Genomic DNA, 17807 nt, shown 5'->3' on the forward strand with positions numbered 1-17807 from the left:
GTCATAAGTAAATGAGGGAATTGGGTGCCACAGCCAGAAGCGAAACCGAAAAAAATTTTTTTTAATTATTTTTACTTTCTTTTTTAATTATATATATTTTTAATTATTTATTTATATAGATATTTTATACATTCATATTTATTTTTATATTTATTTATTTATTTTTCCATTTAGTCGGCTTTATATCATTTTCTGGGTGATCTTTGATTTTTTTTAGCATTTTTGCTGTTTTTTTTTTGTTGTTTTTTTTTTTTTTGTTTTTTTTGTTAAATCTTTCTGAATGTTTTATCCAGATCTGAAAAATGTTCATTGGAGAATTTGCGGAAACGAGACGAACTCAAACAAAAAAAACATTTGACTCCCCGTCAAAGATTACGCTTGCAAAAACAAGAGGATGCAGACCGGAAAGCCGAGCGGGTGAAGTAAGTTTAACGATGCACACGTTGTTCAACATTTGCCATTTTAATTTAAGGGCAGGTGAAGCCCTGTTTTGCTTTGCCAGACGATCACCTAGAAATCGTATCTCCATAAAAGAACTGGTTCCAATCACCTCAACAACTTATCTATAATTTCAATATTGGCGGGTTTGTTGAGAGTGTTGAGTTTCTTGAGAAAAATTGTATCCACTTGTGCTGTACAAGGTACCTTCAATAAGTTTACAGACATTTTTCATCTGGCCACTTTTATTGATAGTACACATAATCTTATTTATAAAAGGCTATATGTCTGTCTGTCTGTGTCCATATTTTCAAACTCTATCTCCTCCGAAACTAAAAGTTGCAGAACGGCGCTATGGATTTTTTTTATGGACCGTTCTTTTATGGGTCGTTAACTGGGTAAAATAGTTCTTAAAGGGCCAAAAATGGATCAAAATTAAAAAAAAAAATCGTTATACGTTTTGTACGTTTATCTTAGTTTATATCTATTTTTAATTTTTAATTAGTTCATATGCATGTCACGTTGGTACAGTGGTAACATCACCAGCTTTGAATGTAAGAGTTTCGGTTTCGATTCTAACTGATGGTACTGAAATATTTTTTTTTTTTTTTTTGCTTTTGAAATCACGACTCTATAATAATATACATGAAACCTGGACAAATTAAAATAATTAAATATATTTAAGCGTATTTTAAGACAGAGCAAACCCGCCCCCCCCACCTCCGTTAGTCATAAAACAAAAAAACTATTCATTACAGTCTCTGTTGGGTGTATCAACTTCATCAGGATATATCTTGATCAGAAACCGGCTTACTGACAGGCATGCTCTTCATCCAGACAAACCCTGTAATGTAAAGTTTTTAAATAAAACACGAAGTGTCTTAAATAAGTTTCCAGACTTTTTTCATATGGAAACTTTTATTGATAGTACACACATGGAACTCTAGTTCCCTTTGAAGTAATCTCCTCTGGTTGTAATGCACTTGCTGTACCGTTTCAACAACTTCTGGAAGGCACTATGAAAGTCCTCTTGTGTGAGTGTGTCAATGACCCTCATCACACCCTCTTTCATCTCAATTGTCTCATGACGACAGCCTCCTTGAGCTTAGGGAATAACCAAAAGTTACAGGGAGCAAGGTCTGGACTACAGGCAGGGTGAGGAACTGTCTAGATGCCCGTGACAACATCTTTCTGGTCTTCTCTAAGCACCCTTGGGACAAGCTTCCTTAATCATCTCTCACAGACTCCCTGTCTTCCTTGAATTTCTTATACCACTCAAAAACTGATGCTTGATTGATGCAAGATGGTCCAAAAGCAGTCTGAAGCATTCCATACGTTTCTGTGGCTTTTGTCCCCAGTTTAAAACAGAATTTTATTCCATATCGTTCTTCTAAAGTGTCCTCACGTCCAGATTGTAATTTTTAAATTCACCTGCTGTGACAATCAGGCTTTAGTAAGGTGTATTCCAATTCCTGCTGTAGCTGTTCATTTGAACCTGAAATTATAAAAATTGGCCAGCCATCTCGTAAGATGTATAGCAATAACATACTGAATTTTCAAGAGCCTACGACAATTTTAAATGCCCGTACAGAAAAAGTTTGGAAACTTATAGAAGGCACTTTGTAAGTTGAAAGAATGGTTGAGATAGCCAAGTGAGTTCCATGGAAAACATGGGAGTAGGTGATGGAGATAAAGTTGAAAGAAATAGGAAATAAAGACCTGGCCAGAGATAAGTTTGTTTGGAAATCAAATTCTATAAGCTGTCTAACACATGCCAGCATATAAAATGATGTTAAACGGAATCTTTGTTCTTCTTTTTTCTTGCTGGGGAAGGGGAAGCCACTGTTTATCAAGGCCAAGAGACTACTCAAGGATAAGGGTTAATGAGTGTTAGGAAGCCGGTAAGACAACACCATGATGATCAGTAATGGTGGAACTAGTATAGGATTTAATTATTTAAAAGGACAGCGCAACAAGAACTTGTTTACATTAGACTTGAAAACGACCCTGTTATAGTTAGCTGGGATGCAGTCCCACAGTATTGTGTCCCTCAAATGGGTAGTCATAGGAAAGAAACTCTGTTCATGGAATTTTTGTTTAATTATAGACATGCGAGTATTATGTTTTTTTTCTATACAGTTCAGTTCTCGTAAATAAGAAAAAATAAAAAATACTCGAGCTGAGATCGAAACCAAAGCCTAAAGACAGTGAGTCAAGTACGATAACCATTAGGCTAGCGTGACATGATGCTCAAAAGGTTTTTTAAAACTATTATTGACATCAATAATCTGTAATGTGAACTATTCGTGCATGCGCAGTCATGAAACAGCAAACAAGTGAAAATCCGATGACTCCCACGTACCAATTTTTTCAATTTTGACCCCTTAGCAGCCTTTTTTCCAGATGAAAACGGATTAAAAAGTTTTCCACATGTCTGAATATCCTATATACCAAATTTCAAGTCTGTAGATCTAAAATTCATTGAATATATAGGTTGAGAAGTGTTCTCACGCACACACATTCTCACTTTTATATATAGATAGATCAGTTATAAAACCCTTGACCACTAACAAAGTTTTGTGAAATATATCCCCCCACACACACACACACCGAGCATATTATTATCCTGTACCCACCCTGGTACGGGTATTCCAACTAGAATTCTAAAAAGATCTTAATTTCTATTCAACAGAGAAGAAATCCGACTGCAACAACTGAAAAACCAAAAGAGAAACGAAACCATTAAAGAAATGAAAAGCAAAATTTGTGTAAGTATATTTCATTATTATTTTGAACTAGCAGTGAGACCCGACGTTGCCTGGGATGGAATGAGGGTCAACAAGGCTTCTACCTTCCCATAGTTTTATTGTCATAAAAATCGGTGAAATCGATCGTTTTTGCAATCAAACTGATTGATTGCTTGCTTGCTCTACTTGACGACCCCCTACGGTGCACCAAGAGAAAGCATCACATGCTTCCCACAATGCATTGTAGTCTACATTGCACTGTGGAGAACCTACTGTAGATTTTATAAAAGTACAGTAGAACCCCAGGATACGGCATTAATCTGTTACGGGGTTTGTAAAATTGCCGTATGGCGGAACATAAGCGAAACTTTATACAGTGCATATTAAAAATGAATAATAAAATACAGTACAGTATATAATACACACGTATATCATCAAATAATATTATAAATAACATCGTAAGGTGGGACAAATATCGTAACCAGGGGGCAGGAAATCATTGCATTCCCTATCGTAACCTGGGGGAAAACGTATCTCGGGGACACCGTGTTCCGGGGCTCTACTGTACTTTTATATAATGGTTTGAATTAAAATTTAAGATACAAAAATCAAGTATCATGGTTCAATTGTGTTCTAAACAGAAACAATTATTTCGAATACGCCACAGTTTTTTAAAAGAATCTACTGTTGATTTTATACGCCGGACCCTTCTGCTTGTGCAGTGATAAAACTTCTCGGGTTTGTATTACTGTACATAAAGATTGGAAAAAGTTGTCAAAAAACAAATATATAACAAATAAATGTTATGGGTTTGTATTACTGTACACATAGATTCGAAAAAGTTGTCAAAAAAACAAATATATAACAAATAAATGTTATCAAAGGCAAGATAAGTTACTTTTCTACCTAACTGGATATATTTTTCGTGTTTTTATTCAATGTAACATGTTTATTCAGCTCAAAAACCATACAGGGTTTACCGATGTATTGGAACATTCAAGATGGAGTCTGATTCTCTCTTTAACACGGTAAGTTTGGGAAAAGATGTTATAAATAAAAAACCGGATAAAATACTGTTAAAAACTCGCTCAATACATGTTATTGTGACATAGGTTGACATATATTCGGCGGGTTTTTAATAGTATTTTGTATAGTTTTTTATTTATAACACCTTTTTCCAAACTTACGGTGTTAAAGAGGGTGTGAGACGCCATCTTGAATTTTCGAATACATCGGTAAACACTGTATGTTTTTCGAGCTGAATAAATATGTTACATTGAATAAAAACACGAAAAATATATCCAGTTTGGCAGAAAAGTAACTTATCTTGCCTTTGATAACATTTATTTGTTATATATTTGTTTTTTGACAACTTTTTCGAATCTATGTGTACAGTAATGCAAACCCAACTTCTCAAATGCACTTGTGATATTAGGCTGTATGAGGCTTTAGCTCTGGTCAAAATCGGACAAACTTCTTTTACGGATTTTTTCAATTATCAGCTTTCGATACTTATCTAAGGGATTTAGTATGTTTCGGCATGGCCGATTCGACATTGCGTTTCGGCTCGGCCGATTTGGTATGTGGCTGATTCGGCATGTAGCCGATTCGGCGTCAAATTAGCGCTTCTTCATCATTGTAGCCAAAGTTTTTTTTATATTTTTTAAATTAATTTAGTAAACAAAGATATTTTTTCTTTGAATAAAAGTGAAATAAAAATTATTAAAAGAAAAAAATTAATTTGATTTAAAAATTTTTTAAAAATAACCATGTACATTTAAAACGCAACACAAAAACAAACAACGAAATTATGTTTTCATATTGTTTTTCTTGATTAAAAAACTTTAAATTATTTTGAAGTTTTTGATCCTTGAAAGATTAATTCAAAAGAGTTTTACAAAAACATGATTTTTCTTAAAAACAGTTAAAGTGATATATTTTCAGATTTTTTTTTCTTAATTAAAAAAAAAAAAAAGTTATAAAATCTTTATAAAAATGTGACCGACGTGGTCGAAGCAAACTGTCCCTCCATTGAATCGACTGAGCCAAAACATCCTATTCCCTTATCTGAGGCATGCTGGTGCAAAGATTTGTTTGAAATTTAAAAAAAAAAAAAATTGGCTGAGCTGTTTCAGAGTCGACAGGGAATTCTCTCTCTCTCTCTCTCCTTCACACACACAAAGTGCCTTTTACATATAAATAGAGATATTTGATATTCCTTAAATTAGTGTTAATGATTTAATTATTTCTATTAAATCTCTTACGTTATGTTGGAATTTTTTTGTACCAATAATAGTGCATCCCCCCCCCCCGTTTACATTTATTATTTTTTATCTGGTTCTCATATATGATTTTTTGTATTTCGTATCCTTTATGATTTTTAGTTTCGTACATTTTGGGTTTGTACGAAACTCCCTTTAATTTGAAGAAAAGGGAAATGCTAGCTCCTTGATGACGTCACGAGCCCAGCGTGAATTTCGGTCTCTTTTTGGTTCCAGCGATGTGGAGAGCGGACGTGTTTCATTGCCCGGCGCAGACAAGGAATTTTGGAGCCTCCTTCAAAGAAGAAAACCCACCAAGAATACCCCGGATATGCGACAAGGCATACTTCTGAATACTAACTATGTGTCTACGGTCTGCACGTATTTAGAAGGAGTGTAATTTTTTAAAAAATACCTTATTTTACATGACAAGGAATTTTGGAGCCTCCTTCAAAGAAGAAAACCCACCAAGAATACCCCGGACATGCGACGAGGCATGCTTTTGAATACTAACTACGTGGCTACGGTCTGCACGTATTTGGAAAGAGTGTAATTTTTTAAAGAAAACTATATTTTGCGTGGCTACGGTTTGCACGTAAATGGAAGGAGAGAAATTTCTAAAAGGACTTTAAACGAGAAAAAAAAAATGAAAAAGGCACGTGCCTGACTGGCTTTCAATTTGTGAGTAAGTTCCTAAAATTTATTACATATGAGAGTGTGATTAGGAACTATTATTTTGAATCATAATATTGTGTTCGTTCATGGATACGACATTTCATTATAAGAACCAGTGTGTTATTTTTTTTCATTATATGTTACCTTGGCGTTTTTTGTTCTTTGAATTTAATGGCCGCAAAGAGAAAAATTTGCAACTTATTTTATTGTAAATAAAATCTCTTCTTCGTTTTCAAACAAGACCTTTATATTTTATTCTCCCTCCCCCCTTTTTATTTCATGCTTTTATTTTTTTTTCAGGCTAGTTACTTTCACGTCGAATTTATCTGAAAGAGGATAAATTTCGGACAGTTAGTGTTGCAACGAATTAATTGCAAAGTGATTCTTACGAACGCGAGAAAGCAAATGTCTCTAATTGCTACCCTTTTTCTTTCTCGGTTTCGTTGGATTGTAGCAGACACCATAACGTACTATTTTCTCTTGTAATTTAATGCCCCCTTGCTGACTAATGTGGTCAAGCACTGACCAGTCAGCTAGTAAGGCACAATAATCCTATATGTCCCTTAAGGAATTAATTATCCCTGTCGGGAACTGGCCAGTAGTGATCAGAGGAGCTCCGAACACTAAAGAAGACCTCTCTCCTCTCACTCTTTGTCAACTGAATACTCCCAGGCTGCGACTATTTCACTGAGACCTCCATTGAACAACCTGGGGACACTTCAAGTTTCTGCCTCCCAACATGCGAACATCCTAAAACTTTCTATTTCTTATTTTCTTTCTTTCACGTCGGACACAGTCCCACTTCTTACGAGATAAACTCTTGCGCTGTTTTGTTATAAAAAGATGTTGGCTAATTATTCTGTTGTGAATATGGATTATCTCCCTTGATAATCCAAGACTATAAAAGCTGTGTATTTTCGCTCGTCGGGTAGACAAGTAGTCGAATTCTTGTTCGGTCGATATCCGGTACTTGTACAGGGCTGGTCACTGAAGTGTGGTGTCTGCTCAGATGCTGCACTCAAATTAATTGTCCTTAGTCAATGGAGGGGGGAAACCCTTCTATACTAAGGCAGTTGTATTTTTGCAGAATGCCCCTTTTGAGGGGAGCTGGTTATCTCCCACATTAAACCAACCTTGTGTCACATTTTGTTTCGTAAGGAACAAATAAATAACCAGTCGACACCCGGTACTCGTACAGGGCTAGTCACTGAAGTGTGGTGTCTGCTTAGATGCTGCACTCAAATTAATTGTCCTTAGTCAATGGAGGGGGGAAACCCTTCTATACTAAGGCAATTGTATTTTTGTAGAATGCCCCTTTTGAGGGGAGCTGGTTATCTCCCACATTAAACCAACCTTGTGTCACATTTTGTTTCGTGGGAAACAAATAAATAACCAGTCGACACCCGGTACTCGTAAAGGGCTGGTCACTGAAGTGTGGTGTCTGCTCAGATGCTGCACTCAAATTAATTGTCCTTAGTCAATGGAGGGGGGAAACCCTTCTATACTAAGGCAATTGTATTTTTGCAGAATGCCCCTTTTGAGGGGAGCTGGTTATCTCCCACATTAAACCAACCTTGTGTCACATTTTGTCAAATTAATTGTCCTTCGTCAATGGAAGAGAAAACACTTCTATATTATGGAATTTTATTTTTGCAAACTGCCAGAGTGCCCCCTTTTGGGAGAACTGGTTTACTCCCACATTAAAACGACCTTGTGTCACATTTTGTTTCGTGGGAAACAAATAAATAACCAGTAGACATCCGGTACTCGTACTGGACTGGTGGCTGAAGTGTGGTGTCTGTTCAGATGCTGTATTCAAATTAACTGTCCTTCATCAATGGAGGGGAAACTCAAAAGGGGCACTCTGGCAGTTTGCAAAAATAGAATTGCTTTATTTTGAGGGGAGCTGTTTTCTCCCACATTAAAAATGACCTTGTGTCACATTTTGTTTAGTGGGGAAACAAATAAATAACGATAAGTAGTCGAATTCTTAATTGAATAATAAAGATTACTGGACGGAAACTTAATGTCCTGTTTTCATTGCATATTCTTTGCTTTTGCGTTGCAAATTAATCTTTTATTTGGGGATTTTGTGCACTCACGCATCTAATCTTCCTAAAGGATATTCATTAAAGCAGTGTTTTAATTATTTCGATTAAAATCAATAAAATTAATGCCAATATTTTTTTTTTACTTCCGGTTTTGCTATTTATGTAGTACAGACTAAGGTACAACTTATTGTTGATTCTCTATTCAAACAATTTAGTCATGTCATTCATATTGTTATATTGAGGCATATTTTGAAATATTTCTTGTGATATTATCTATTTCATTTATTTATTTTACAAAGGAGGGTGCTTCTACACTATCAAAACGAAATTTTATCTTGGTTGTTTTGGTTGGTTGTTTTTGTTTTACGGCATATCAACCCTTTTCGGGTTATTTAATGCCGAATCCAAAGATTTTGAAGAAAATTTTTTTTAATAGAATATATTTGTTGTTTTCACGTCGGTTTCTATTTAACCCATAGTTGGGACCCTAACAGGTACTACCACTCCGGGTCAGAGTGGACCTGGGAGCAATGGTAATTAAAGGGTGGCTCCACACTCCCCAAAGCCCACAAGCTGGGGCCTCACCACTGGATATAGTTTAAGGTCATATCCAGGACCCCCATTGAGGGACTTTTACCCTCTGCAGGAGGGCAGTCGGCGTATTCTAATGCCCCACCGACAGGGCCCGAAATGTTATGGTCCATAAATAGTTTTCATATGAAAAAAACAAACAATGGTTTCAACTGATTTTTTTTGTCAATTCTTATAAGTTACAATGGTAGTTTCGAAATTATGCAGTCGAAATTATTTGAATATTAATGAATTATTAAAAAAACAACTTTAATCGTGTTAGCAGGTGAAAAATTGCTGCCATCTTTATTTTTATAAAAATAAATCAAAACGGAAAATTACCTCCCTTTTAAACTCTCCTGTGTCTTACATAAGCAAATCCGATCGTTTTCTTCAAATTCTATTTCTTTAATAAATAATCTTCTACCTTATTGATTTTCGAAATTTTTGGATAGAATCATCTTTAAAATACGACAAAATTCGTAGATACCATTGTTTTCGTGTGAAATTCAGTATTACGATTTCCAAAATTTCGTTCTGATAGTGTAGAAGCGCTCAAAGGAGTAACCACTTATCAAGGCCCGGAAGCCACTCGAGGATAAGGGTTAATGAGTGTATGGTAGTCAATAGAACAATATCGTAGTAATCATTAGTAGTGGGAATTTGGTAAATTGGATTACTTAAGGGAACAGCTCATCAAAAACTTGTTTATATTGGACTTGAAGACAACCATATTGTTGTCAGCAGGAAAGCAGGGAAACGGAAGAGAGTTCCACAGGTATGCAGTTCTAAGAAAGAAGCTCTGTTTATGGAATCTACATTTAGGTTTAGGCACGGATAAAGAGTGGGGGAAACTACTGATAGTGTTTTCAGCTACACGAGTGTTCTTTATGAAATTTGGTGAGAGGAGACTATAGATTGGAGCTCAGTCAAGCAGTTGCCATGAAAATAACGATGAAGCAGAGAGAGACTCGCAACGTCTCTTCTGTGGGGAAAGAGGTTGGAGGGAAGAAAAAAAAACAACAAAAAATGCAATGCCAGAAAACATATTGCATTGCACTCTGGATCAACTCACGCAGTTGATATTGAATGACTTAGAAAACAATGCGGGTTTGTATTACTGTACACATAGATTCGAAAGAGTTGTCAAAAAACAAATATATAACAAATAAACGTCATCAAAGGCAAGATAAGTTACTTTTCTACCAAACTGGATATATTTTTTTGTTTTTATTCAATGTAACATGTTTATTCAGCTCGAAAAACATGCAGTGTTTACCGATGCATTGGAAAATTCAAAATGGCGCCTCACTCCCTCTTTAACATGGTAAGTTTGGGAAAAGGTGTTATAAATAATAGACTAAACAAAATACTATTAAAAAAACACCGAATATATGTCAACTTATGTCACGGTAACATATAATGAGCGAATTTCTAACAGTATTTTGTCTAGTTTATTATTTATAACATCTTTTCCTGAACTTACCGAGTTAAAGAGAGTGTCGGGCGCCATTTTGAATTTTCCAATACATCGGTGAACACTGTATGCTTTTCGAGCTGAATAAACATGTTACATTGAATAAAAACACAAAAAATATATCCAGTTAGGTAGAAAAGTAACTTATCTTGCCTTTGATAACATTTATTTGTTATATATTTGTTTTTTTGACAACTTTTTCGAATCTGTGTACAGTAATACAAACCCAACAATGCTTATGTCTTCTGTCGTCGACGGTTTGGAAAATCTTGTGTAGATGAATACTTCAGCTAGTTTTTTTTATATATAAATTCTATAATCAAAAAAAGAACTTTAAATCTTTTGCAGGTTCCAGCTTTCCAAGGTGGGGACGGAGAAGGAGAAGCCCTCCAAAGAGCCCTCACGGTCAATGTTGAAACCAAGATGCAGAAAAGCAACGGTAAATGTCAGTTCTCCTAAACACTCCGTATCTATCCTTCAGGGTGATGCCTTCATCAAACCCCACCCCACCCCACCCCTAATGTCACCCATGAAATCATAAATAAAAATTCATAATCCTTTCTGTAATCCAATGATAGATGCACTCAGATCATTGGATTACAGAAAGGATTATGGATTTTTTATTTATGATTTCATGGGTGATATTTGCACTCAGATACATACGGTATAATCACGTTGACACACCGGTTCCCGTCAGATCACCGAAGTTAAGCAACGTTGAGCCTGGTCATTACTAAAATGGGTGACCAATTTGGGAAGTTCAGGTGTAGGAGGACATCGACACCTCCCTGCAAAAAGTTGCAAAAACCTAATGTCGTCATCTCCCCTAACGGAGATATACATGCGACTGGGGACGCTTGTGAATTTCATACTCCCATGAAACTTCCTCCTTCAGAGGAAGCCGATTAAACCTTGAATAGGGTTGGTGCTGACTGCACACACACACAGATGCACTCAAATACAATGTGCAAAATTGTCAACAACTCTTGACATTGACCCGATTTAAAAATATTTCTCCAGTGTTCTATCAATTAGGCACGAAAGTTTTCGCTACTACTACTACTACATCATCATCATCATCATCATCATCATTAGTTAAAAACTGGTATGTGTTAGACGAGTTTTCGAAATTGATTTCTTACTAATCTTTCCCTGGCCAAGCCTTTATTGACACCATTAACGCACCGCCATTACTGTTTGAAAGATTATTCTTAACCAATAAAAAGACGTCTTCTTAATTAGTCATAAAAAATAAGACACGCTCAAAGATCTGTTTTTTAAATTTTTATTTTACTGCATAATATTATATCGAAGAAATATACTTATTTCTAACATCACTTCCTCTCATGTCATGACCAAACTAACAACGTCTCCTGTTCTATACATACCTCCCTATATGGTCCAGAATTTAATCTTCTTCTAAGGTTATCAGATCTAAGTCTTATTCATTAATTATATTATTCTCATATCGTTTCTTTCCATGCAACGCATATCCTCAACCCTCACTGACCAATTTTCACTTCATACATGCCTAATAGACTCGTTTTTTTTTTTTTATAGTGCTTCCCTTTTAGTTTTGTAAGAACAATTTTATTTTTTTATACTTTCTTTCCACAAATTAGGAAAACTTTTCAACACTACAATCACCGCTCATCTTCTCTTCTCTTCTTCTATCTTCTCTATATAAATAAAATGAACTCATTTTCCCCCCCCCCGTCTGATTTTGACCTTAATAGGATTAAAAATCAAGATATTTCATGCAAATATAATATGCACAAACGGCAGAACAATATCTGAGGTGTGTTATAGGCTTATTATTTCTCAAATTCCTCGATAATCTTAGATTTCTATACTTTTTCTGCTGAGAAGTCACGGCCAAAATCGGTTAAAATCGATGGAAGTGGTAAAATATTTTCTCTCTAATAAATTCCTCCTCCCCCTGCTACCACTTAACACCGTTTGGGGATCGTTCACAAGGAACAGTTGAGAAGAGAACACCGGTTTGGCTTCGTAGTTCTTTCATGTGAAGTTATTTAAAATCACTAAACTAAGCTGCAGTGCTCTGTGGCGTAGTGGTTAGCGTGCTGGACAATTCACATTATATTTTCACGTTCGCGCCGACCTACCGTAGTCGTTTTTTTTTTTCCTAAACAACTGAAATGGACTTTTCTTGGTGGCCGAACTGTTAACGTTGCAGATTTTTTTTTTTTTCACACTTTATTTTCCTACTTTTACTCATGACTCCGGGTTTGATCCTTCCTACTTACCTACCATAACATTTTTTAAAACTCCCCCCCCCCCGTCCCGGAAACAAACACTCGGCCAACGCCGGGTACCCCCGCTAGTGTTATATAAAAATTCTCATCCATCTCCATAGTTTTACTCTTCTTGTATATAAACTGGTTATCTTTTCTCAACCTATGAGTAATTCCACTGCACTTACAGATCAAGTTATTCCAACTATTGAACACTACAACCACTGAACATCACATTGGTGTCGGTAACATTCACTCTCAGACATTTATTTTCCATGACATTCTTTTAAGTCTTTAACTTAACAATTAAAATGGAAAAACATTAAAACAGATAAGTACACTTGTACCTGCTCGTCCCTTTGCTTCAATGGTTTCACTAAGGTAACAAAATTTTTGAACAACTTTGCCTCCAAATATATTTTCTCCACATCTGAGTTGTCATTCATTCTCATTGTCTTACACCAGTTGTATATAAACTATCTGTCCTCTTACAACTCATAAGTAGTTCCACTGCACTTCTTGTGTGTCCAATGCTTACAATCAACAATCCCCCCCACTCTTTATCTGTGCCTAACCCTAAACATAGATTCCATGAACAAAGTTTCTTTCTTAAAACTGCACGCCTGTGGAATTGTCTTCCGTTTTCCTGCTGCCTACAATATGGTTGTCCTCAAGTCCAATGTAAACAAGTTTCTGATGAGCCGTTCCACTTAAGTTAAGAAATTTACCGAATTTCCATTACTATCGATTACTATATTGTCCTTTTGACTACTGTACACGCTCTAACCCTTATCCTTGAGTGGCCTCTCGGCCTTGATAAGTGGTGACGCCTATGTAAAAAAAAAATCTAATGAAAATATTGTTGGTTCGTTGGTTTTCTCTTAACAGCCGCGTAAAGACTAAATTTTGTATTATTTATGTTATCTACTTTGTTATATAAAAAAAGATTCATCGCAGTTTTTTTCTTGATTTAAAAAATATATGTGTATATCTATCTATATAAATAAAATGAACTCATTTTTTCCCGTCTGATTTTGACATTAATAGGATTAAAAATCAAGATATTTCATGCAAATATAATATGCACAAACGGCAGAACAATATCTGAGTTGTGTTGTAGGCACCGCCAAAAATGGCCGCAAAATCAAGTTGTTGTTGTTTTTTAAAACTAAATTACATTTATTAAAATCCATTATTTCTGAGTAACTTTTTTTTTTCAGAAAGATAAAACCCTGAATTTTATCATATAGAAAACAGAATAATGTAAAACTTTTTCTACTATTTTTAATTCAATTTTAAATGTTAAATTTTCCCCAAAAGTTAACAATTGATATTTTTTGTCTTGCACAAAAAACGTATTTAAATATTAAAAAAAAAGGGTTTTTGAAATAATTAATTTATTTATTTATTGTCTAACTAAGATTTAGGATGATTTTCTAAGAGAATATGCAAAAATATTATAATATAAGTACCTGAATTTCAAATAATTCCACTTATTCATATAGGTAACTAGATATTTCGCGTCGACGTAGAGTTCAGATCGACTCTGTTTACGTTTTCGTTTGATAAGAAAACTATGGAAGACCAAACAGGCCAAAAAAACTTATTTTTCAGTGACGAAAATTTCAATGTATTATTAAGCTGAGGCTGGCCAGTACCAGATGGGTGACCATTTGTATGAGTTTGGTTTTTAATGTGTATGTGTGTGGGGGCCAGGCTCCCCAAAATGGGGGGGGGAGGCAATTTAAAGCAGAATAAAAAAAAATTATTTCAGCGCGTTTGGTCCACCATAGTCGAAAGGCGGCAAACGTTTTCAAACGGGATCGAAAAAAATGATGCTATTTTTAACACAAAGGGCACAATATTTATCGAATTTTTTTTTTTGTATCGATTCTTCAAAGCATGCCCTGTTTAATAATGGTCATGCATTATTCGGCTCACTAAAAAAAAATTGTTAATTTATTTATCAAAAATTTTAAAATGGCTTTTTTCGTATAAATATTAAAAAAAATTTTTTTTTGTTTTGCTTAACTTAAATTAATTATTTTACTTAACATATTCACCGAATTTCACACTTCAAAACTCAAAAGCGGGATAATTAAACACAATCGAAGTTCTGATATTCAGACGTCAAAATAAGGTATGCAAACAATTTTTTTTTTTTTTTTTGAATCTATAATTCTGTCCCTTACAACAACACAATATGTTTTGTTCAGTTTCAGATGATTATTTTAAGCATATTTGTTCCCACTTCAAAACAAGGGGGGGGTTGTAAGCAAAAAAATATATATATATAAATATCGTTTATGAAAAATAAGTACACTGTTATAAAGTTCATTCTTCTCCTAACAATCGCTGAAAATTTCGTATTGACCGGATAATTACCTGATTTTTGGTAGATTTTTAAAAAGACGGTCCGTCAAAAAGTACTGACCTGCCCCCCCCCCCAGTTTTGGCGGTGCCTATGTTATAGGCTTATTATTTCTCAAATTCCTCGATAATCTTAGATTTCTATACTTTTTCTGCTGAGAAGTCACGGCCAAAATCGGTTAAGATCAATGGAAGTGGTAAAATATTTTCTCTCTAATAAATTCCTCCTCCCCCTGCCACCACTTAACACCGTTTGGGGATCGTTCACAAGGAACAGTTGAGAAGAGAACACCGGTTTGGCTTCGTAGTTCTTTCATGTGAAGTTATTTAAAATCACTAAACTAAGCTGCAGTGCTCTGTGGCGTAGTGGTTAGCGTGCTGGACAATTCACATTATATTTTCACGTTCGCGCCGACCTACCGTAGTCGTTTTTTTTTTTTTTTCCCCTAAACAACTGGAATGGACTTTTCTTGGTGGCCGAACTGTTAACGTTGCAGATGTTTTTTTTTTTGTTTTTTTTTTCACACTTTATTTTCCTACTTTTACTCATGACTCCGGGTTTGATCCTTCCTACTTACCTACCATAACATTTTTTAAAACTCCCCCCCCCTCCGTCCCGGAAACAAACACTCGGGCAACGCCGGGTACCCCCGCTAGTTTTATATATATTTGCAATAGACTAATTGTTAAAACTGGAAAAGAAAAGGACAAGATATTCTGCAAAAAATATAATAAATTTATAACTTAAAATATCACAATCTATATTCCCCCTTTAATCTATATTCCCCCTTCGCCAAACTTTCACAAGAAACACTCGTCTAGCTGAAAACACTATCAATAATTCCCCCCACTCTTTATCTGTGCCTAAACCTAAACGTAGATTCCATGAACAACGCTTGTTTCTTAGAATTGCAAACCTGTGGAACTCTCTTCCGGTTGCCTGCTTTCCAGCTGACTACAATCTGATTGTCTTCAAGTCCAACATAAACAAGTTCTTGATGAACCGTCCCCCTAAGTAATCCAATTTACAAAATTCCCACTACTTATGTTCACTACGCTATAATCACATTGACTAATGTATACCCATTAACCCTTATCCTCGAGTGGTCTCTGGGCCTTGATGAATGGTGATTCCTGTGTAAAAAAAAAAATAAATAAATAAATAATAAAAAATTACTAGAGAAAATAGAATTGTATCCAATTTCCCACAAACTGGACTTTTGGGAGATTTTCCAACACTACAACACTTTAGTTTTGCCAACATTCACTTTCAAACTTTCCATAGCATTCCTCCAAGTTTTTAACCTAACAAGTAAGTTTTCGAGTACAAAATCATCAGCATACAGCATCTATTTTGAACTGCTTCCGAACAAACAATTCGTACGGAACTCCCTGAATAATGCTTCTAAAATGCAATTGGAACTTATAGACTTAACATTATAACCGATTATGAAAACAATTTTTTTTAATAAATTTCCTCAGGATAGGGAGGATGATTCTTGTTTTCAAACTTTGCTACGAAACTCCCTGAACAATGCTTCTAAAATACAATTGGAACTTATAGACTTAACATTATAACCGATTATGAAAACAATTTTTTTAATAAATTTCCTCAGGATAGAGAGGATGGTTCTTGTTTTCAAACTTTGCTACAAGCATTTTTTTTTTAAATCGTTGTTTTAATTATTCTCTTTTGTTTTTGTTTAGATCCAAAGATCAGTGACAATGAAGATTCTCCCACTCATCTGGATTCCTTAGACTGGACCGTCACTCAACCGGCAGGAGTTTCCACTTTTAATCCCGACGACCGACCGATAACTCCATTCCACAAGAAATTCTCCTCTGGAGAAAACTTTTATAATGATTTTGAAGACGGTAAATTTTCGAACTTGTTAGAGAAATGGTTATGACTAGTGTGTGTGGGTGGGGGGTGGGGGGGGCAACGGCTTCATTTTATTTTGTAATACATTTTTATACTTCGTAATACATATACTATTTATATTATTTAGATTCTTTGGGCTACTATCCTCATCTTAAGTGTTATTTTCACAACGTTTCAGTTGATGTAACCTCCAACTTTCTTTTGATGTATCTTGTTGAACCTGCAAGGACCTCAGAGCATAGTGGATAGAATAATTGGTAAAATTCAGCTGTTAAAGTTTTACTATTCTGGAGGTTGAAGGTTCAATCCTTAGTGCAGGCGACACTCAAAATACAATTGTGAATTACTTAGAACTTCTAGTTGCGGCTGACATAATGAGATCATGTTACCCGTGCTGATTAAATAAAGGATTCTGTTCAAAATTTTGTGCAGATTCACACATTCAACAATAAAATTCTTGAGTTCGACAAGATACACCTGAAGAAGGTCGGAGGTTACATTGGCCGAAACATTGTATAACTAACACTCAAGATGAAAACAGTTGTCCAAAGAATCCAAATAATACGAATAATCAATTTGTCATCGCAAGTTGGGAGGATTCGGCATTTCTATCCTGTCGTGGTTAACCTGATGAAGGCCAGAGGAATAATTGGCCGAAACGTTGTGAAAACAACAACGGAAGATGAGGATGATAGCCCAAATAATTAAATAAAAAATTATACAATTTACTCATCTCCAAAATAATTCCAAACTATTTCAATAGATGTAATATATTGTCTAGTATTCACAGAAGTAGGTCACTTCCATATATATAATAATGCCAAGACATGCACACTACAAGCAATTCGATTGGAAGTTGCTTCCGTTTATATTAACAAGGTGCCTTCAATAAGTTTCCAGACTTTTTTTTTTACAGGCATTTAAAATTGTCGTAGACTCTTGAAAATTCAGTATGTTATTGCTATAGATCTTTTGAGATGACTGACCAATTTTTATGATCCCATGTTCAAATGAACAGCTACAGCAGAAACTGAAATACATCCTACTAAAGCCTAATTCTCACAGCTGGTGAATTTCAAAA

General features: G+C 35.1%; 1 protein-coding gene across 2 annotated transcripts in view; it reads left to right on the forward strand.

Annotated features, from left to right (window-relative positions):
* Positions 1-17807, forward strand: part of LOC145258343 (serine/threonine-protein kinase Nek11-like) — a 72101-nt gene that overhangs the window by 39249 nt on the left and 15045 nt on the right. For both annotated transcript variants that reach the window (XM_080116534.1, XM_080116535.1), the window contains exons 8-11: positions 294-422; positions 3131-3206; positions 10568-10658; positions 16552-16719. In XM_080116534.1, coding sequence (XP_079972660.1) covers positions 294-422; positions 3131-3206; positions 10568-10658; positions 16552-16719 — 464 coding nt within the window. The remainder of the gene's footprint in view (positions 1-293; positions 423-3130; positions 3207-10567; positions 10659-16551; positions 16720-17807) is intronic.

Source organism: Euprymna scolopes, chromosome 33 (genome assembly GCF_053919585.1).
Source record: "Euprymna scolopes isolate OS-2025 chromosome 33, ASM5391958v1, whole genome shotgun sequence".
Taxonomy (NCBI): Eukaryota; Metazoa; Mollusca; class Cephalopoda; order Sepiida; family Sepiolidae; genus Euprymna; species Euprymna scolopes.